A 22,500-nucleotide genomic window follows, 5' to 3' on the forward strand; every position below is an offset into this window, starting at 1 on the left:
TAAACCGTGAACCATCGTACTAACAACTAACACCTGTTTTGCTAACATAGTTGAGTTCGTTAATTTACTAACAACTAACATCTAACATGCCTCTCATAGATCATTTGGGGAAAATTTTTATTATTTGTTGAAAAACTTTTGTATGAACAAAGAACATTTCTGTTTAGGTGGCCATACTAGACGAATTTTTTATAAATTCTATTATGGTCATCCTGCTTTCTTTTAATTTTTAATTTTGAGAAGCAAATAAAATTTCGTTTCGTTTCGTTTCGTATGTATGTATGCATGTATGCATGTATGCATGTATGTATGTATGTATGTATTATTATTATTATTATTATTATCAAACACTTATAAAGCGCCTATTAAAATAAATATCTCTCACAAGCGCTATCGAAAAAAGAAAAATAATAAACGAACAGTGAAATAATGTACATCCTATCAATAGACGATATGATATATTTTCTTATTCGGTATATTTGTTGAAGTTGTGCTGAACATGATTTAGATTGCGATTTTATGTGGTCACAAAGTTTTAATTTAGTGTCAAAAATACATCCCAAATTGGTAGCCTTCTTGCAAAATTTTATCTCATTATCTTCAATCATTATTGAATCAATTTTTACTTTTGATAGCTGCTGCCAGGTGCCCACTGGTAAAAACTGTGATTTATTTTGATTAAGTTTTAGACAATTTTTTGACATCCATGTGTCAACTTCAGCCAAACATTTTATTAGTTTTTCAACTGCACTTTCGAACTGATCTGGTTCACTGCTGACTATTATTTGAATGTCGTCGGCATATGCATGATAAGAAAAACCAAAAGTATCAATTACATTAAATACATCAGCTGTATACAGTATGAACAAAATAGGTCCAAGTATTGAACCTTGTGGCACTCCGGATGACTTTGTTTTTACACTAGACAGATGCCCTTTGAAAAATACCTGTTGAGTCCTTCCAGTCAAATAGGAGTCGAACCACTTGATAACAGTTCCAGCAATGCCAAAATCGTGAAGTATGTATGTATGTATGTTAAAACCAAAACATGATGAGTGACACTGAACCGTCAAACATCAAGTACCAAATGGATTAACACTTTGATTTGTCGTTAATTGCACATGTCGGCATTCAGTTGGATATTTTCAAGCACACAGACACGCAGGAACCGCTGCAACAAGCACGAAATGTGGTTAGTTGCGAAAAACAGTTCCCTGCTGTCGCCTGATCTGACGCTGATCATTTTGCATATTTCCTTAAAAAATTTAAGGGTGTTGGGGTCCATCGGGCCAAGAACCTCGATGCATATTGGCAAGAATTCCATCGAGGGGAGGGCGTTCCCATATTTTTTCATTTTCTAGTCCGCTGCCCTGGCCGCGGCCAAACCGCATTCTTTACTTGTCAGGTTTACGTATCGTTCGGCGAGGGTGCCAGGGACCGTAACATCCCACGCCAAACATCTGCCGGCTCTCCAAGGTATTAGTGTGCATCCGTCCGGGCGCCTACCATCATGCGCGGAAATGCCGGATGGTTCCTTGAGAACCGGGATTGAAGCCTTGGAGAAGAGCCGAAAAATGTAATCGTTTAGCGCTGAGTGACGTAGTTGACGGCCCCCACCCAGGCGACAAACCAAACCGTGGTGCCCAAACTCGTCCGCCCCAGCGCCACATCGGCACGTGTATTTATTCTGAATGACCAGGCCAAGTTTGAAGCCAATGGCAAATCTCACAGACTCGTCGTCAAGCCTGGTGCCCACAGAGGTGTTGGGCCACGATCTCAACCACCCACAGCTGGCAACGCTGGACATGGCCAACAAACGAGCGGTGGAAAAGTCGTCGCCGCATGAAGACAACAAATTTTGAAAGATTTTGAAAGAAGAAAGATGTATGTATGTATGTATGTATGTATGTGTGTATGTATGTATGTATGTATGTATGTATGTATGTATGTATGTATGTATGTATGTATGTATGTATGTATGTATGTATGTATGTATGTATGTATGTGTGTGTGTGTGTATGTATGTATGTATGTATGTATGTATGTATGTATGTATGTATGTATGTATGTATGTATGTATGTATGTATGTATGTATGTATGTATGTATGTCTGTGTGTGTGTGTTGTATGTGTGTGTTTTTCATCCAGGTTTGTGTTTTTTGAATGCGTTTGGTTTGTATGTAATGCAAGCGCGTTGCGGTGTGCCCGGTGGTGTGAAACGACACGACGCCACGACGAATTAAATTTTGACATCATTTATCACTTTTAGTGATCGTTCAATTGCTAGATGACACAACAAAATAAATACTACAGACCAGCCGTACGCCACACACACCACACACTTCACATTTCAAACAACACACACACAAACACACACACACACAAACAAACACACACACACGCCAAACTGCTAATCTCATAAACAATATGCTCGTCAATGTCTAAATTGGTTGATTAATTGAATTTCATTCACCTCTTATAAATGCACACACATACACACACACACATACATACATAAATGTATCCACTGAAACAAATAAATACATACATTCATACAAACACACACACATATACATACACTAAATTACATTTACACATATCCATCAAACACTCATATACAGTTAAAAATAATTAAAAAAAGCAAAAACATACAATAAAACGAGAAAACACACAAAAACACTTACAAACACACACAAAAACACACACATACATACATACATACATACATACATACATACATACATACATACATACATACATACATACACACATACACACATACATACAAACATACAAAGAATGTAATGTATAAATAGAAATGTAAAATGCACGCACAGCATGCAGTCAAATTAAAGAGAATTGTTTAATTCAACACAAATCGATTCCAACACCAACTGTAAACAACATGCTATGGAAAAGTAATGGAACCATCTTAGTGTGCATGTGTATATGTGTGTGTGTGTGCGCATGTGTGTGCGCGCGTGTGGTTGATCTTTATAACTCTTAATTGTTAGTTCAATAACGTCATTTAGATATTTGAAAAGCAGATTTTAAAATTTGATAGACGATGATGAGGAAGATGATGGGGAGGATGGTGGTGGTGGTGGTGGTGGTGGCGATGATGATGTGCATCGGAGGAGAGTATGGGAGCCAGTTAAGCGCTTCCACTAAAAACATCACACTCACTGTTTATCTACTCCTCATCGATACAGCCGGATGAAAACTCATCAATCCCACAACTAATTAACATCTTATATCTCATCATTCTACTGTCCCACCACCACAATTTTTAGATCACACACACCACACACACGCACGACCGCTTGCACACACACCACACATACATACAAGCCAACATAAACACACATACATACCTATATACGTATGTTTGTATATGTTGTATATGTATATACAAACGGACAGACACATACAAACTCACAGTTTTTAAAAATACAATTGAATGCACTTGGATGCCCAGCCCACTCAACCTCATAAACTGGTACAAAAACATTAGCGTGCATTTAACACGCATTCTACAAACACAGATACTGAATAGATACATAAGATACGTGCGTATATCTGTATTTAATTGTATGTATTCACGCATACAACATCAACAACAACAGCAACAACGACAACACTAACAACGACAACAACAACACTAACAAACACATGGCTTGAGAATAGATTCTGACTGTTGATACCCGGGCGCGCACCTGTTGCAGGTCAACCCTGTGACTCCGGGCTTGCAGGGGCACTGACCTGTTTCCGGGTGACATGAACTTTCAACTGACCCAGATTGGTGACAATGACACTCTGTTGTGGTAGTGGCGGTGAATTGCGAAATTAAATGGTGGTGGTGAATTGTGAAATTGAATTTTTGAATGAAACGTAGTTGAAACTTTTTTCTTTGCAAACTCAACGCGATACTTACTTCAAAGATTTGCTGAGATGTGATTACGAATCCAAGACAGGCGAAGTAATAAAACTCAGTTAAAATTACCAACAAGCAACCAATCATTTTGTCAAATATTCAAATCAAGAAATGAGCGAATGAATGAATGAACGAATAAACGAACGAATAAACGAACGAATAAACGAACAAATAAATGAATGAATGAATGAACCAACGAACAAATGAACATTATTATTAAGAATAATTTTGGTTTAATTTAAACTGGGCTTTTGAAGGAAACGTCATTTCTCATTATCACGTTGTATCATCAATGATGAAGAAGAAGAAGAAGATGATAATGATGGTGGATGGTGATAATATTAGAATTGACGGTGATGACGATCATGATGACACGGATGATGGTAATGTTGGCAAGAATGGATACGACAAAAATAGTGATATGACGCCGATGATGACGATAGCGATAAAATGATAATGAATGATGACCTTTGTAGACAATGATGACGACGATGATGGCGCTGCAGACAGACAATGGTGATGTGCTGATAATGAAGCAACTTTAATAGGTTAACATATCTATTCTACTCCGCTGCTCTAATGATTTCCTCCAAGTGCATTTTATTATTTTCATTTTTCTTCTTCGTCAACAAAAATTTTATTCATATAGCGCTCAAAAAAGATGAATCAGACGATTTAAATTTATTACGGAAAGGTTCACGAGCCGTTGGAAAATGTCGACTTTATTCCATTTATAATTGTAACGCTGATACGTAGTGCCAGGTCACCATTTGATAATTCTTTGCCTACTATACTAGGTTTAATACTCCTAGAAGGCAGACCATTTTTTTTACCGACTTTATGTCAAAAAATAATATGAATGAATCATCTTTACATTAATAAAAAAAATTTAGTTGACTTTTTCTGCTCGCAATCAACCGACAATTCGTCATTTTGTTCCAACTTAACGTCTCATTTTGGAGCAGTTTGAAATTCGGCATGATTTTATAATTAGCTGCACCGTGCGGATGAACATGAAGAACGAACGAACGAACAAAAAAGACAAACGAACGAGAAAACATGCGAACAAACAGACGAATAAACGGGAAATCAACCAGTGTTAACAAGTAAGAAGTAACAAACATGTAATTCAATCATCGCATACGAACAACCAACTGAACGAACGTTTTCTTTTAGTATACTGTGTGTGTGTTTGTGTGTGTGTGCGTGCGTGTGTGGTGTGTGTGTGTGTGTGTGTGCGTGAGTAGCGTAGGACCAAAAAGAACCAAACAGCCAAACGATTTCTATCCATCAACGAACTTCGTGGATATTGTATACATGCAGATGAACACGCACATTCTTGTTAGACACATTGAGATTGACGTGGTGATGACGACTATCATGATGTTGATGACGATGACAACAACGACGATGATGATACGATAGTAATGATCGACGATAGTGAAGATGGGGATGATAAATTATTCATTTATAAAATATTCCTTCCATCCAACTATTCATCTTTACATTTATCCGTCTGTACATCTATCCATTCATTCATTTTTGCATCCATCCATTCAATCAATCAATCATTCGTTCATTCATTCATCCATTTGCTCATCTATCTATCTGTACTTACTTTTGCAAGCATGTTTGTGAGTCAAGAGCTTACTGAGGTCTCTGTAGTAACCCTTTCGGCACTGGTGACAATTTCGTCCTACAGTGTTGTGCAGGCAGTCCTCGCAGACACCTCCGGTCTGATTGTTTGTTAGGGCGAAAATCTCAGGGTCGAAGTGACACTTGTTAGAGTGGTTGTTGCAGTTGCACGCTGTTTTTTGGCACGGTGGTTAGGTTATAAATTGATTGGATCGATCGATCGATTGATTGATTGATATATCGATGATTGATTGAATAAATGATCAACTGATTGATTGACATATTAATTGAATGATTAACCATGGCGTTAAGTTAAACAAGCTAACAGAATTAATGCCATCAAATTAATTGGCCAAGTTAATTTGAATTTTTGTACTAATAACAAAAAAGTGAACTTTAAAAAATAATTTATGTAAAACATAAATGAAACCTAACGACATCAAATGTTCATTTGAGTTTGTTTCAAGTGTGCAAATAAATAAGAATTAAAAAAACTTTTCAAAATTTAATTCACTGAATTGTGCACTTGTTAATTGCGTGGAAAACTAAAAGTTTGTTTAAATAAAAACCATTTTTTAATAAAATGCATGTATTTTATTGAGACGTTTTTCGCTATATAAATTAATTTATTTGATTCATTTGGTGCTAAATTAATCAAATTTTTTTTCATCATGCATATGCTTTCTTCTTCTTTTATTAACATTATAATTAGCAATAATATTTTATGAATACCGACAAACATTTACATGAAATTATAAAATTGTTTTTAAAAAATCTTTCTCAAAAAATTTTTGAAAAAAAAAACTGCTCATAATTGTTAGGTGTGTAAATATGGATGAAGTTTGTTTGTGTTCTTAACCTAAATTAGCTTGAATTTATTTATTCATCGGGGAATTCTATCCATCTGAGTATATATCCATCCATTTATCCATTTATTTATTCATGCATTCATTCACCATCCATTCATCTATTTTCAATCATTCATTTGTTCATCTTTCCATTCTTTTATCAATTTAACCATTCATTTACTCACTCATTCATCCATCTAGCTGTCTATTCATTCATTAACCTAACCACATTCATTCATCCATCCATTCATTCATTCATTCATCCATCTATCTGTCTATTTATTTATTAACCTAACCATTCATTCATTCATCCATCAATCAATCCACCCATCCTTAGTACGTTGATTTGTCTTACAGATGTAAAATGTAATTAGTTAACATTTTTCGCTCTCTCTCTCTCTCTTTCTCTCTCTCTTTCTTTCTCTCTTTCTCTCTCTTTCTCTCTTTTTCTCTGCCACGCACGCATTATTTTTCATTGCAAAAATAGAAAAATCTAGAACTTGAAAAACAAAATGGCACTCGTTGCTCTATTTGATGATGATGATGACGATGATGTTGACGATGAATTTGATGTTGATGATGATAATGATGATGGCTACAATGGTGATAATAATGGTGATGATAATTACGATGACAACCTTGGCGACGATGATGATAATAAATTTCCTGATAGCGTTAACCATAATGACGATGAAAACCATGATGACGGAATTATTATTAATAATAATGCCTTGATAATTATTATAATAATAATATTTAATAATAATAATAATAATAACAATAATAGTGATGATGGTGATAATAAAAATAATAATAGTAATAATGATAATAATGATAATAATGATGATAATGAGTAGGATAGTTCGCAAAGTGCAAAGTTCACACAGGTCACAAGAAGTCAATGGATGCGTTTAATTATACGAATGCAGTAGAGGACTTCAAGTTCTTCCGAGAACATTCATGCCCCCACAATTATACAGCACATTAGGCTGTGATGAGCGAGCTTTCGCTTTTTTCGCGCCGTTTTCATTGCCCATTCGTTCGTCTGCAAAATAACTTCATGGAAACATATTTTCATTTCTTGAGACTTCAAATAAGGTGAAGAAGGTAAAATGAAAAAAATTTAAAAGAGTCTAAATAATTATAATTAAATAAAATAATAATTAATAATAATAAGATGACCAGTTACCCAGCTGCTTCAGAGGCGCACGTTTCGCAAATTAGAATTAAACGATCATTTCGATAGAATTAGTTTTGCTGAAATTCATAAAATACTAAAAAATTATTACCATTACCATTACTACTACTAATAATAATTTTTTCACTACTACTACTGCTACTACTACTATTATTATGTGACTGTTACTACTGCCTCTGCTACTGTTTGAGTTTTGAACTGTCGGCTTCGTCGATATTGCATCGGCGATACTTTTTCAGTATCGGTGTCGGTTTGGCGAATATAAACTCGATATCGCCGATACTTTTTTGACAGAAAAAGTCGACACTCTTAACTAATACTATTATAATTTTTATTAATGATCATTTCAATTGTCAAAGTTTAGCTTGTTTTCTAAGTAGTAAATTTTTGAATTTAAAGTCAAGTTTTGTCGTCTCTTGTTTGTTTGCTTTTAAAAAAATTGTTTTATCACCGTTCTCCTTTCAATTTTGAAACATCAAAACAATTTTTCAACTTTTAAAAGTCGGTTGATTTATAAAAAAAATCTTTACGCTATAATATTTTAAAAGTTATAATTAATGTAATTGCAGTCATAATCGTTGTCTGACATTTTAATCTCCGTAAATAATTCCTAATCCACTACCACACTGTAGCTACTACTTCATCCTATTATGCCATTGTTTTGTGTTTTCTCTCTCTCTCTCTCTCTCTCTCTCTCTTTCTCTCTTTTTCTTTCTCTCTCTCTCTCTTTCTACTCTGTCTCTTTCTCTTATATTTTTTTCTTATTTTATTTCTTTATTTTCTAAAATTTTTCATAATTTAGTGATACAATATGCGTAAGTGAGCGATTTAATTTGATATAATTGGTGAAAAGTTAATGTGATATAATTTGATGTAATGAAATATTGGAATGATGTGATTAACTTGATGTGATAATATCTTCTGTTGATGTGAACATGATGTTGTGATAATGTGAAATTTCTGCTATGATGTGATGATGGGATGGGATGAACCAAAAGTCCTTTGTAAACTGAGTCGTCATTGTGCCTTCGGCTTCTAATTATAATAGTTCATTTTTTTACAACGCTGTGTTCGTTGTTTCTGTGTAATGGTTGTGAGTTTACTTTTGTTGTTGTCGTTGTGTTGATTTTGTTGTGTAGTTGTTTGTGTAGTTTTTTGTGTTGTTGAGCAATTTTATGCGGTTGTCACTTTGTTATTTTTCGTTTTGTACTGGAGTTTGTCATTACATTTTTGTTACTATATAATTTGCTATCAAATAACCAAATGTCATTTATCAGGCGTGACTTTGAAATGATCTTCAATTTAATTAGCTAATCAACTATCCATTAAATCGTAAATTTATTTAGTTAGTTAATTAGTTAATTAATCAATTAATTGAATTTGTTTATTTATTTAGCTTCCCATCAAGTCGTGAACGATATTTATTTATAATTAAATTTAAATCTTCTGACGTACACATTATACATAAGAAACAACGCAATGCACGCAGAATTGTTTTTGTATGTGTTTCTATGTGTACGTGCATATGTGTACGTGTATATGTGTACGTGCATATGTGTGTACGTGTATATATATGTGTACGTGCAAATTAAATAAACAAGTGCATTTTGCGTTTATGTTTATCACGCAAATGTGTCCGTGTGTGTATGCCTCGATGTATAACTTTAGCACTTTGTAAGATCAATACAAAACTTTAATGTACAAAACACATTTTTAAACATACACACGCACACACCTCGTCAGGTATACGCATACATACATTCAAAAAGAACATATACAATCTGTGTATGTATAATATATGCATAGTTTACACACCGATAACACAACACATGTAAACAGGACACACAAAACATACAAATCATATACAAAACATAAATGGATGTGTGTACGTCCAAACGTTTATTTATTAATTCATTTACACGTAACTATTTAGCTTCAAAAAAAATTGTTAAGTTCACATAACACCTAGCATAAACGCGTGCACATTCACACATGCATGCATGCACGCATACATACAAACAAACAACACGAATAATAATCATGTTTGTGATGACGACGACAATGATGATGATTGTGATGTATGATGATGATGATGATTATGATGATGATTATTATAAAATGAGAATGATGATGAGGCCAATGATAACGATGATAATACCATCAATCATAATAACAAAATATTAACAATAATAATAGTAATAATAATAATAATATTTTTTCTTAGTTTCTACAATTTCCAGAAAATATTTATCACATACTATTGAAATATTTTTCATGAGATTTTTCAAAATGTGAGAAATTCACAAGTTTTACTGCAAAAGTTACAACATGAAAGATGTTGATGAGGATGTTGAAGAAGACGATGATGTCGTTGTTGTTAATGATGATGATGCTGATTATGATGATGAGGCTGATTATGATTATGATGATGATTATGACGATGATGGAGTGGATTATGATGATGTTGTTGCTTATGATGAAGATGCAGACTATGACCATGAAAACGATTTTGTTGTTAATGTCATTTTGGTTGGTGTTATTGTCGTTGTTTAATGTCATAAATTTTTGATGTTATTGTTCTTGGTTTTATAACGAGTTTTTAATTCATCGGCGCTTTAAATAGCGCGCTATAAAATGTGTGAATTGTGAATTATTTTTATTGTCCCAGTGTGATGAAAATTTGTTTGATTGAAACGTACTTGCAACAATAATTTGTAAACCACAAACATTTCTGTAACTTCATTTACATTTACCATACACGTAATTTACCATTCTAATTACTACTTCTTACACTTCACGTAAGAAGATACTAAATTACTACTACAGCCACTACCTCTAACAATACCCAACATAGAATTTATCTCTTAAACTCGTTACATAATTCTTCTTAAACTTTATTTTCAAGTCTTATCTATGGCTGCTCAAGCTCACTTATTTGTTGGTCTGCTGTACATGTTTTTTCAGATCTATTTAATTGCACAAACAAATAATTAGTGTTTGTGCGTGTGCATGTATTTCTGTGTATGTGTACTGTATGTGATCGTTTTTCTATTGTTTATGTACGTTTTTATATTTGTATTTTACGTATAATTAATTTTCTGGGTGTTAAATTTGTTTTGATCATACAAAGATGTATGTGTGTGTGTAAGTGCTGTGTGAGTGTGTGTGTTGTGTTTGTGTGTGGTGTGTGCTGTGTGTGGCATACACATGTATAAACATATAATGATAACATAATATCTGTAGATATGTGTTCGTTCGTCTGTATAATAATTTGTATAAGAAACATTCTTAAAACGGACACCTTGAATGAAATTCAATCTATCGACCTACTACTAGCTACCTGGTAACTCTCATACCTAGCTTCCTAACTCTACTAATCATTCAAGTTAAATATTTTTGTTTCATCTGTTTTGTCTACGTTGATTAAATCTATCTTCTCGATTTCAATTTATTTTAATCTATATTTTTCTTGTATTTTTTGACAATGTCGTAATGTTGTTGTTGTTATAGTTGCTTCAGTGGCTGCTGCGATGTTGTTGATGCTATTAATGTTGTTGATGTATCAGCTGTTGTTTTTTGTTATGTTGTTGTTCGTTTCATCGGTGCGTGTCTAATGGTGTGAAGCCATCTACTTGTTCACATTTTCGCGTATATCCATTAAAAGGTCATTAAATCACTAGCATGTTTTTTTTACTGGCCTTGAATTCTAATTTTTAGTTGAATAGTCATTCAAATTTTATTAAAAATTGCATTGAAAAATTGACAATATGTTAGTAGTTTTGCACGTGAATCCAAGAGAACTGTAAACAGGCAGTTAGTATAGGTACACAACATCCCAATGAACTTTCTTACTGTGATGTCGTACTAGTTTTTTTATTCTTTGGAATGTCATTGTCATGCCAATAGGGTGAATGCGATAAAAATAAATAAACAGTATTTGTTTATTATAAATTTTAATTTATTTACCAATGCAAAATAAACATAGATATATTTAGGGGGTCCAACTAACCGACACATTCGGTGGTGTTGGTCCTGCCACCCCTACTCCACGGGCGGTCCATGTAGAAAGGTTTACATCGCTCACAATCGTCTCCATCCGTGTTGTGCTGGCACTGACAGACCAGCTTCACTTCTTTAGAGTACCTACTCTTCGCGACAGGTGCACACCTGGATGCGTGCCCGTTACATTTGCACCTGCCGCCGATGGCAACATCCGACATGGAGTAGAAGGAGTAGGAGTTCAACTGGGCTGTTGGGGAAATATCTCTTGTACTTTTGCGCATTCCTTGTTTGTAGTTATTATTATTATTATTATAGTAGTAGTTGTTGTTATTGTTGTTGTTGTTGTGGTTGGATCTTGCTGGTCTGTTGGCAGATCCGCTGTTGGATGACCTCAACCCAATAAAGCTTTTCGTTCTCGTCAGCGAGTTGAATGCTTGCTTAGTGTTGTAATTTGCTTGTTGATGCTGAACTTGTTGCATAGGAAGCAGCGGTAACTTCAGTCGGTTGAATACGATTCGGATATCCGTTGCCGTTTGCCAGTCCTGAAGAATGGGATTGGCATCCAATTCGTTATTGCTGGATCTGCCTTCCAACGTGTTAAAAGCTACTCTAGACGTGCCTACAAAGTTCGTCGTTTGACTGAAATCCTCGCTACAAAATGCCTCTTGCTTGTTCCATTTGTTCGTTTGATTTCTCGGCTTCCTTCCGTACACATGTTCGCACTGGCTGGAGAAGAACTGAAATGGAATCCACGTCTGCCCAAAGTCAGAACTTTTGTAGATGGCCAGAGAATCAGGTCTTGTATGGCAGAACTGCAAACTGACGTAGGTCACTTCGAATTTTTTGCCAAGTGATATGGTTAAGTTCGTTTCCTGCAGATTGTATCTTAATTTTTGTTGTTGCTGGTTTTGTTTTTGTTGGTAGAAGTTGTCATTCTTGTCACCAGATGTTACATCAAAATATTTAAGCCCTTTTCTGATTGGTTGTATATCGGAGACCCAGCAGGTTAAATTGTTTGAGTTGTGAGGATCAGTGAGATGAGAAGGAGGGTGACTGAGAACAGGGTTGGAAGTGTCACATACGAAGCAACTACTTACTCCATTCTGCTGCTGTTTCTGCCGCTGTTGCTGCTGCTGATATCTCGCTGATTGCTGATGAGGCTGTTGACGCAAACGACGATTCAACAATTGATTACTTTTCACGTCGTAGTTTTGATTAGCGTTATTGTTGTTGTTGTTGCTATGAAAATTGTTGTTGGCTGGCATACCGACCGCACAAAACTCGTGTGCCGGTGAACCGCATGTACTCGTTGCCTGGACCGATTTTCCGAATGCAGCGTTGACGAACTCCGGTTGGCAATTTATGGCAACACCTTCACTATTGTAACACGGATTGTTTTCGTCGACGTCATTTGAGGCGTCTGAGACACGTGACAGAAAGATGATAAATATGAGGACGACGTGAAACTTCGTTGAAATGGAGGAGATCTTGAGGCTCATAATATAGGGAATCATCGCATCTTATGACGTTAGCTGATGTGATGTCAAACCTCACAAGCGTCAATTCAGTTGAAATGAAATCATTGAATGAAAAAAACAAATTATTTTAAATTTGAAGCAAACATGTATAGCCTACGTTGTATGTTAAACTGTATATTTAAAAATTACAAGTTATCCCATTCTAAATGAAAATTTTAGCGAGTAGATTGAATGTTTACTAACAAATTTTTACTTATTAATTGCTTGCTAATTAAAATATTTTTCAGAGTTTTAAATAAATAAATAAAACTTTTAATGTCAAGTTGTGAATAATAAAATATCCAATATTGGCTATATAAAATGGTCAGAAAGCGATCTACCGGCACGTAAACTATTAAAGATTGCAGCGTATTGATCCTATTTATACGCAACCACTGAGGTTCAGATATCATTCATCAGCGAGGTTTGTTCTATACATTCCATTCAACTTTCCATTCGTACGATATATTGATATATCATGGATATATTATATGATATACATCTATATGGATACGACAGATATATATGTAATTCAATTGGATAGATATTGTGTGTGCGCATGCATGTTTATGCGTGTGTGTTTATATATATACATAACATAAAAATTTAGGTTTTTTTTTCTTTTGTTTGTTAAAATAATATAATAAATAAAATAATAAATTATAGAGAAATGTTCATGTATAAATTGTGAAACGTGTGTCAATCTTACAGACGTATAGATTACAACTTTACAAACAGATAAGCATTTATTAATTGACCATTTATTATTTGGTGTTTACATTGTTTATAAAAAATTATTCTAATACAAACTTCTTTTGTAACTTTTAAACACTTAATGTCAGCATTTTCGATTTTGCCTTTTTTCAAACTAGTTCTCTCTTTTACCGACGACTCAACAGGTCAACATATCATTGGTTTTTGACGTAGGTATATAAGTTTTAAGCCATTTTTTTAGTATTTACACAATAATAATCATAATATATGGCGCACATACTATTTATGGTTATATACATGTACGTACAAATGTTAAATGGAAATTTATACAGTCCGGTTCTATGATGCCTATACAACCTTAATCTCTAAAAGTGTTGAAACATGGAAAAAACGTTGTTCCTTGGTTCTCAATTAAGCCGAGCTGAAAGGATTTTATTTATTGTACACCGTAGTGCATTGCAAATTAAAATGTTACACTTATCAGTAAACTGTTTGTTGGATTTCTTTAAAAATAAGACGGCATTTCTTCATGATAATCTAAACAAAAGTTAGTAATTCAAATTTTTAAGTTGGCTGCTGGTTGAAGAATTATGTTATATCAACAAGGCTGTTGGCACGATCAATTAATTATTTTCTACAATATTGTCTAATATGAAAAAATATTGTCATTTAGATGCACGCACTCACAAACACACACAAACGCACCACACACACACACGCTCGTACGCACGCACACACATCGTCCTTTTTGTGATTATGTTTGATTTCAATTCAAAGAGCTTATTTTCAAGTACATGCATGCAACTTCTTTGGTAACTGTTTGAACTGGATTAGGTATCATGGATTTAACGATTAACATTATAAAAGTACGCTGAATATTTTGAATAGTTTTATTTATTTTTATTTAATTAATTATTTGACATTGTGTTGTTGTCTTTCTCATTGACTTCTTCATACTAAAGTTATATTTACAAAACGAATATTTAGCGTTTGATCGTGCATGAAAGTGTTTTAATGGGATTTTTTTGATGAATTTGTGTCAATTGATAAACATGTTAAATACTTAATCACAATAAAAAGATGATATCAATCAAAATTAAGCAATGAAAATGATATCATTCGGTTAATTTTTCATTCGTATCGTACCATCTCTTGTCTTGCTGCTATTATATAAGTTCATTTCAACCACTCCATTCAACATAGTCTAATCAATTTATTAAAAATTTTAAAGTTGCATAAGCTTACTGCAATCTTTTCTAATGATAATACAAGCTATATTTTACCTCATATTATATCTCATTATTATATGTTATAGCAATTATATGTTAAAATGTTATATGTTGTAATTTATATTTCAATATCTTCTCTGTACTAAACTGTGAGAGAGTTTTCAATAAATTGTTGCTTGATTTCAATGCACTTAAGTAATGTGTTCGTAAAAAGCCAACAATGTCACAAATGTAAAATCTTATCAGTCTATTTGATGTCTTTGGCTAGTGTCCGCCATTCTCGTTTGTTTTGTCTTCATTCGATCGGGTGTTATGTATGCTAGTTTCACATATTAGCTTAATTTTGTTTTTATTGTATTAATTTGAAACATTTGTTGATCGATTTTTAGAAGGTGTCAGAATATTTACTTAGTTGTTCGCTTTAAACTTTAAAGTTTACGACTATTTTTGTCGAAAATGTCTGTTAAATTGTTCGTCGGACACGTTACTCCTGGGTCCCAAAAAGAAGTATTAGAGGAAATGTTTTCTCAGTACGGCGTAGTTATCGAATGTTCAGTCATGAATAATTACGCGTTCGTCGTAAGTATTCTATGTTAATTATTTTGAGCACTACCTTCTGGGCTACCACCTTAATATACTTAGTAATCAAATAAAAATAGTAATAGTAGTTGCATAAGTACTTGCTTATTTGTATTTATAATATACTGAGAGAGTGAAATTAAAGTAGTATTTTTATTTTTTACGTATTTTATTGACAAATTTCTGGTTTAGATTTTATTTAAAAATCTCCATTGACAGTTTAACTTAAGATTTAAGAATCTTCAAGAAATTAAATTTTATTAACATTCTATCAACATCATATCTTAGAACTATATGTAGTACCTAGTAGTACAGTATGATTTTTTCTGTTTCAATTCTATAACTTATTTAATAATTTAATTCAAAATTGTTATCATCTCCATTTGTTAGCACATGTCTACGCAAGAAGAAGCTGATGCAGCCATAGCAGATCTCAATGGTTTTACATTCAATGGCCAACAATTAAGCGTGGAGGTATTATTTTCTTGTTTTTCAATTTGATTTATTATCAAACACTTTTTCAACAAAGTTTAATTTTGAATTAAAAAAAATTTTCTTTTCAGCTAGCTAAATCAGGTATGAGTAACAAAAAATCTGGAGGAAGGTTTGTGTTGAGATATTCGTTTTAAAAAGAAAAAAGTTTTAACATGAAAAACAAACAATAATAATAATACTGGATAATTTGTTTCAGGATCCCAGACAGGACAGGCCTTACAAAAATTTTCATTGGCAACATCAAGGCAGGTACTACAGATGATGAGTTGAGGTCGTTGTTTGAGACATATGGAGATGTTGCTGAGGCAGATGTCTGCGGAGGCTTTGGATTTGTAGTCAGTTCTTGTGCTTGTATTATATAATTTCATTAAAATCACTTTCAAATACTTTAATATTTGATAATAATTTGTTGATTATTTGATCTAGTTAACATCATGCTAATTAAAATTTTATATAACATTTCATTAAATGTAAATCGAATAACTTTTTAAACCATTTTAATTTTTTATAATTTAATAAATGTTCTCTAAAGCACATGAAAAATCAGGGTGATGCTCTGAAAGCCATCAAATTACTCAAAGGTTATCTTCTCAATGGAAATAGACTGAACATAGAGGTGTGATCTTGATTATCATTTCAACAATTGTTAACATTTAAAAACTCTGTTAAATCATTTCAAGTGTTTTGTAATAACTTAAAAAAATTTGTCTTTAAAATGCAAAAATTTATTGATATAGTTTCACTAAAGCATTTTTAAATGTCAATTTTGTTATAGCTGTCGACCAATTCAACTCAAGGCAGAAGCAAGGGAGGTGGTGATGAAGATCAGTAGTACGTAAAATTTCTTATTTATTTTCAATATCTCATAAATGTATTTTTAATTTCCATTTTAAAATTATATTAAATATTGCATTAAATACAAAATACACTCAACAGTGATGATTATGAGTACAATACTGGGAGAAATGACAACTTCAGAGGTGGACGTGGTGGAAGAGGTGGCAGAGGAGGAAGAAGTGGTGGAAGAGGGGGAGGTGGTGGAATGGGGTCCCAGAACAACATGAGATTTGACCCTTACAAGAACCAGTCAAACTCCAGACGAATGCCTCCGATGGACAATTACTCAGGTGCTGGGGGAGGTCATTCAATGTACAATCAAAGTCTTCCTAGGACTCCTGTCAACAATACTCGAGACAATTCTTCTGGGGACAGTTTTGCTAGGGAGCTGCTGGATTTGTATTTGAAGAACCCTGCTGCTTTCGACAGATATGCCCGAGACCCTCTTGTTCAGCAGTCCTTGAATCTGACCAGCGAGGAAAACAACGATGCAACATCCGATCCTTATTATAGGCCACCCAGGGAGTACTACGAAAAAAAGTAGGTTTCAAATTATTTTCTCTTGTGGGTAATTTTTGATGTTGCAGTGTTGTGATACTATGTCTTTAATGAATGAACCAACTTTTTCTCTCTGTATATTGTATATTTCAATACTATTAATCATTTGGGCTTAATTGGCTATTCATTTTTTTTTTTGGTTTTTTTTTAAGGTAGCATAACAAGCATTTATAATAATTATATAAGCTCGCTTTTACACTCTACTGATTTTTTTTTTCAATAATATAAATAAAACTTACAACAATGAATTTAAGGTCGGAGGACATGACCTCTGGAATGGATTCGATGCCGGTGACGTACCCGAATGTGCCAATGCCTGGTTATTCAAGAGGAGGATCTCAGCAGCAGCAGCAGCCGCCTCAGCAGCAACAACGTATGCCAGGTAATCCTCGCATGGCTATGTACCCGAACCGCATGCAGGGCGCTGCTAACATCAACCACCCGCCCGTTCCTTCGTATATGTCGTTTGAATAACGCGCCACATCACCGTGTCGCCGCTCCTCAAAGATTGTTATTTATATATATTTATACCATACCTGTGGATGTACGCATCTACGTATACTTGTTTGTATTATTATTGATCTGGCGAAAGAAATTGTCGCTAGTGAATGTGTTTGAATGTTTAGAATATATATATATATATATATATATATAAATACTCTAAACCCAAAATATATATATGTATATATATATATGTATATATTTGTATATATATATATATATGTATATATACATACAATTTTCATTTAACAGTTACTTTTGCGTGTCGCATTTTGACAGCATAAGCGTGTGCTTGACTGCGCGTTTGCGACGTTTTAGCATTGCAGCAAGTTTGATTATAAATTTTAAGATAAGAAATTTTCATCATGAATCTTTAGATAATATGATTGGACCAACCTAAATTGTTTTTAAAATTTGAAAATCGCATTTCCAAACGAATTATTTGTAAACGTTTTAACAAGTCATTTTTATGGGTTGATTCATTTGCTATCGCTGTCGTCACTGCTGGTCGTCTGCCACTTTGGAATCATAACCGATTGTTACCATGATGCACAACATTCGCTCACTAGAATTTATTTTAGAGCAGCTATCGTAGCCGGAGAAGATTCGCGTATTTGAAATCGTCGAATGAGTCACCATCAATTCGTCAACTCATTATCTTATGTTTGCGTCGTCGGCACAATGATCGCAATCGAACTAAACGGATAACTTCAACAAAAAGATGACGTTCGGAAGTCGTTTGCCACAAACGGTACATGCGGTTTATCTGTTCGCTTACTTGTTTTACGTGTCAGATTGTGTATGTTATTGTTGTAACATTGTAATTAAACTTTTTAAATCGTTAATTTATCAAATTATTTTTTCAGGTGTGTGACTGAAATATCCTATCTTCTGCTGACAAGTTATTTTTGCCGTAATCGGATAGAAAGTTGCTGGTCTTTCTCCAGCGTGGATATATAATTGCCTAGGTCACTTGACTGACATCATGCCTGACCGCAGCACGACCTTACATCATCTCAGGCATGCCATTCATTGGCAGTTAGCGACTTCCGGATTCATCTTTCATTGATGTCCATCCCATAAACTTGTTTTGAAATATTCGTTTATCATGACTAGAGTACGTTTTGCAATTGCTTTATAACTTGAAAAAGTGTTTATGAAACTGAGTGAATTTATTGGTTGTTGATAAATTAATTTTTTGGTTGATTCGAGAACGGACGTCCACCCGTATTGTCTCGTACAAATATCTGATGAGTTATTCGGTACAGTGTATTATATCTGTATTGATTATGATTTCTGCAATCTCTTAAAATGTGTCGAATCGATAATTTGACAATCTAGTTTTATATCATGTTTTACATTGATCACAAATTGGAAGTCTCTCCAGAATCCATTGTGTAATTTTGTGTGCACGGCTTTTAATCTATTTAATTTAACTTGGAATTTTCTATTTAATTTTGAAATTTTTTATCACTTGGTTGTATGCTTGGGATTAGGGTAATAGTTTCAAAAAGGCTGTTTATTTCATTCATCTGTGCTTTCAAATTGGTCGATAGTATACCTAGTAACTCTTTGGTCAGATAGTTTAAAAGTGAAGTTAATGCTGACATGGGAAGACGAAAGAAGCGAAAGGAGGAGGACCAGTCGCGTGAACCGTCAAATGAATGCCTGACAGACGACATCCTCGACCTTGAGGATGATGTCAAACAAATTATTGCTGGCTACTTTGACCGAAAGTTTTATTACACTAATCAAACAGATGAAAATCTTCCAAACCTTCAATTGAATTGTCAACCAGCTTGGGATGTCAATCAGCTGCAAGAAATTAAACGATTCTTAAATGAAGCCAAGAATAATTTAAGCACAATCGACATAAAGGTATGGCACTGTCACACTCAGGAAATGCACAAAGGCGCAAAAATTGTACCGTTTGTGAAGGGGAACGTGAAATGCGAGTTGTGTACCCAGGCATGGTGCAAGTTTCATGAAATTTTATGTTCATTCCCACATCTTGTGAAGTTAGAATGTGAAAATTTTAATTCATTCCATCTCTGTGAGGCTCCTGGGGCATTTGTTGCCTCTCTCAATCACTATTTAGTCAGCAGAAGTAAGATAAAATTTAATGATTTAAATTTTAATAAAATAATAAATTATATCAGTTTTTAATTTAATTTCAAAAACAAAGAGTTGATTAATTTAGTTATTAATTGGATAATTTAAATTTCAAACACTGATATATATCTATATATATAATTTGTAGTTCGTTTTTTTGAGTTTTCTCATTAAAGTTTTTTGGAGAACGTTTAGTTTATTAAAATTCAAAATAAACTTATTTTCTGAATTCATGCTGGAAAAAGCATTAGTGAGAAAAATCGGAAAAACGAACTACAAACATATTAACGCCAAACATTCGGTAGAATTTATAGAATATTGTAAAAATTATGGTCTATTACCAACATATATATATATATATAAAAGTGTTTTAGTATTTTTGTTTTTTTATCTAGTTACTTATATAATATATACTATAACCATTCTGAAGTTTAGATAAATTAATCACTATCCATTAACTCTTTTTATACATTTTTCAATGAAACAAAAAGATTACAAAGGTAGGTGGAAATGGAAAGCCAACACATTGAACCCCATGTATGAAGAAAATGATTTGTATTCCATGATTGATGTTGATGATTTCATTCAAGGAACTATTGAAAATTGGTGCTTTGGTCTGGATGACACCGGCGATATAACATCTGTTGATAACATTGAACATTTCAAAAGAGTTTGCATAGAGAACGATATGAATGATATACATCTTGTGAGTGATTTGTAATAATAATTTCTCCAGTTTATAATTATTTTTACAAAGAACTATTTGAACTGAATGTAACTTTTAATTAGGTAACATGTGACGGCAGCATTGACTGTGCCAATAATCCGGGAGATCAGGAATCGATTGTGTACAGACTGCACTTGTGTGAAATAATATCAGGAATAAGTTTGCTGTGTGTAGGTGGCTGCATGGTTTTGAAGACTTTTACGCTGTTTGAAAGTACAAGTGTCTGTTTCATGTACCTGCTCTCAGTACTTTTCAAACAGGTTTCTCTAACTGTTATATATTCCTGTTGTCAATTAACAAACAACCCTTTGTAAATTGTGCAGTTGAGCATACACAAACCAGTTACTAGCAAGCCAGGCAATTCAGAACTTTATGTCATCTGCAGTGATTTCTTAGGAATTTCTCTTGACTTTTTAGAGAAACTCAAACGTGAAATAAGTGATTGAAACATTTATTGTTAAAAGACGTTGCTGTTTATTAATAAGCTGAATGAACAATGTTTAAACAAGTTACTCAATTTATCTATGGATTTAATTTTTCTAATTTGAAAAAATAAATCAACAGAGACTGGTAGATATTTAGAAAACACTCAGTTGTTTTCAGTGAATGCCGTTAACAGCTCGTTCCTCAATGAACACATCGACTGTTGCAGGAAGTTTGCAGAGTGGCAACATTCAACCATCACTAACAATCTCAAGTCTTTTTCTAAGAAGGCATCTAAAAAAGAAAATGCAGAGGAAGTTGATGATGGTGATAAAATGATTCAGTCCATTCAAAATGGTTTCTTAGCATGGTATCGTAATCTTTGTAGTCTGCACAGCATCAACTCCTCTCAGTTTCTTGCCAAAAAAAAACATTCTGTTAGCCAACTTTTAAAATTTATTCTAGCATCAAGCATTTCATTCAATGGAGTATACAAACTGCATGTTTCAAATTGTTCCAGCCATATGCTCCCAAGAAGCACCTCAATGTAGAAAGTGGCTCTAAGTTTCGACACCAGGGTACATTATTGGAACGAAGAGCTAAGCTTGAATGTGGTCTCCTCGAAAGGTTGTCATCTGTGGAAGCATTTGATGCAGATCAGTTGGAGATTTGTATCTCGTCTCAGGTATTCCGTTTAAATTATTTCATTAACTAATATTTTTATTTCATTGTTACATTTTAATAAAATTTGTATGACTGATTTTATTCAACAGTACGTAACTTTGAGCATTGAGTTGGGAAGGATGAGGCCAGTTTATGGCAGAAAATTAAAATGCATCAAATCATCCAAATTTGCCAACAAAAATGTTTTATCCAGCTATTTAAATTTCCTTGAAAGTGACCTGGTTTGTTTACTTACTTTTTATATTTGGAAATATTTTTTCTGGAATTTATTTAATTTGTTTCAATGAATTGTTTAAATAAATTAGTTAACTTACTTATAACAACGACGACAGCAACACACACACATGTTTAGTAGTTACAAATGTCATTAATGCGTTCGATGTTTGATTCATAACTTTTAATGTTGATGGCAGATCAAAGACTTCATAGCGAATAGGAGGTCTTCCTCTCCATCTACAAAAGTTGATTTGAATGTCTTTTCACAAATTCAGAAAGCTGGATGCTACC

General features: G+C 33.6%; 4 protein-coding genes across 4 annotated transcripts in view; 2 read left to right on the forward strand and 2 right to left on the reverse strand.

The window, feature by feature from the left end:
* Positions 1-104, reverse strand: part of HELRODRAFT_168460 (hypothetical protein) — a gene marked incomplete at both ends in the record, with an annotated part of 2,686 nt that extends 2,582 nt beyond the window's left edge. Inside the window, one exon of the mRNA XM_009014319.1 lies at positions 80-104. Coding sequence (XP_009012567.1) covers positions 80-104 — 25 coding nt within the window. The remainder of the gene's footprint in view (positions 1-79) is intronic.
* Positions 105-3,661: 3,557 nt separating this feature from the next.
* Positions 3,662-13,116, reverse strand: HELRODRAFT_73849 (hypothetical protein; the record flags this gene model as incomplete). The annotated part of the gene is made up of 6 exons (XM_009014320.1): positions 3,662-3,816; positions 5,553-5,741; positions 11,625-11,887; positions 12,113-12,519; positions 12,616-12,744; positions 12,889-13,116. 6 exons carry the CDS (start codon positions 13,114-13,116, stop codon positions 3,662-3,664), a joined length of 1,371 nt encoding a protein of 456 aa, XP_009012568.1.
* Positions 13,117-15,533: 2,417 nt separating this feature from the next.
* Positions 15,534-16,773, forward strand: HELRODRAFT_73589 (hypothetical protein; the record flags this gene model as incomplete). The annotated part of the gene is made up of 4 exons (XM_009014321.1): positions 15,534-15,656; positions 16,047-16,143; positions 16,356-16,486; positions 16,684-16,773. 4 exons carry the CDS (start codon positions 15,534-15,536, stop codon positions 16,771-16,773), a joined length of 441 nt encoding a protein of 146 aa, XP_009012569.1.
* A 2,918-nt stretch (positions 16,774-19,691) lies between these two features.
* HELRODRAFT_150382 (hypothetical protein) lies at positions 19,692-21,590 on the forward strand (the record flags this gene model as incomplete). The annotated part of the gene is made up of 5 exons (XM_009014322.1): positions 19,692-20,154; positions 20,651-20,865; positions 20,949-21,146; positions 21,210-21,324; positions 21,451-21,590. Coding segments are annotated over 5 exons (1,131 nt in total), but the record flags the coding sequence as incomplete, so codon positions are not given.
* Positions 21,591-22,500: the final 910 nt, after the last annotated feature.

The sequence above is a fragment of the Helobdella robusta genome (assembly GCF_000326865.2).
Source record: "Helobdella robusta unplaced genomic scaffold HELROscaffold_13, whole genome shotgun sequence".
NCBI lineage: Eukaryota > Metazoa > Annelida > Clitellata > Rhynchobdellida > Glossiphoniidae > Helobdella > Helobdella robusta.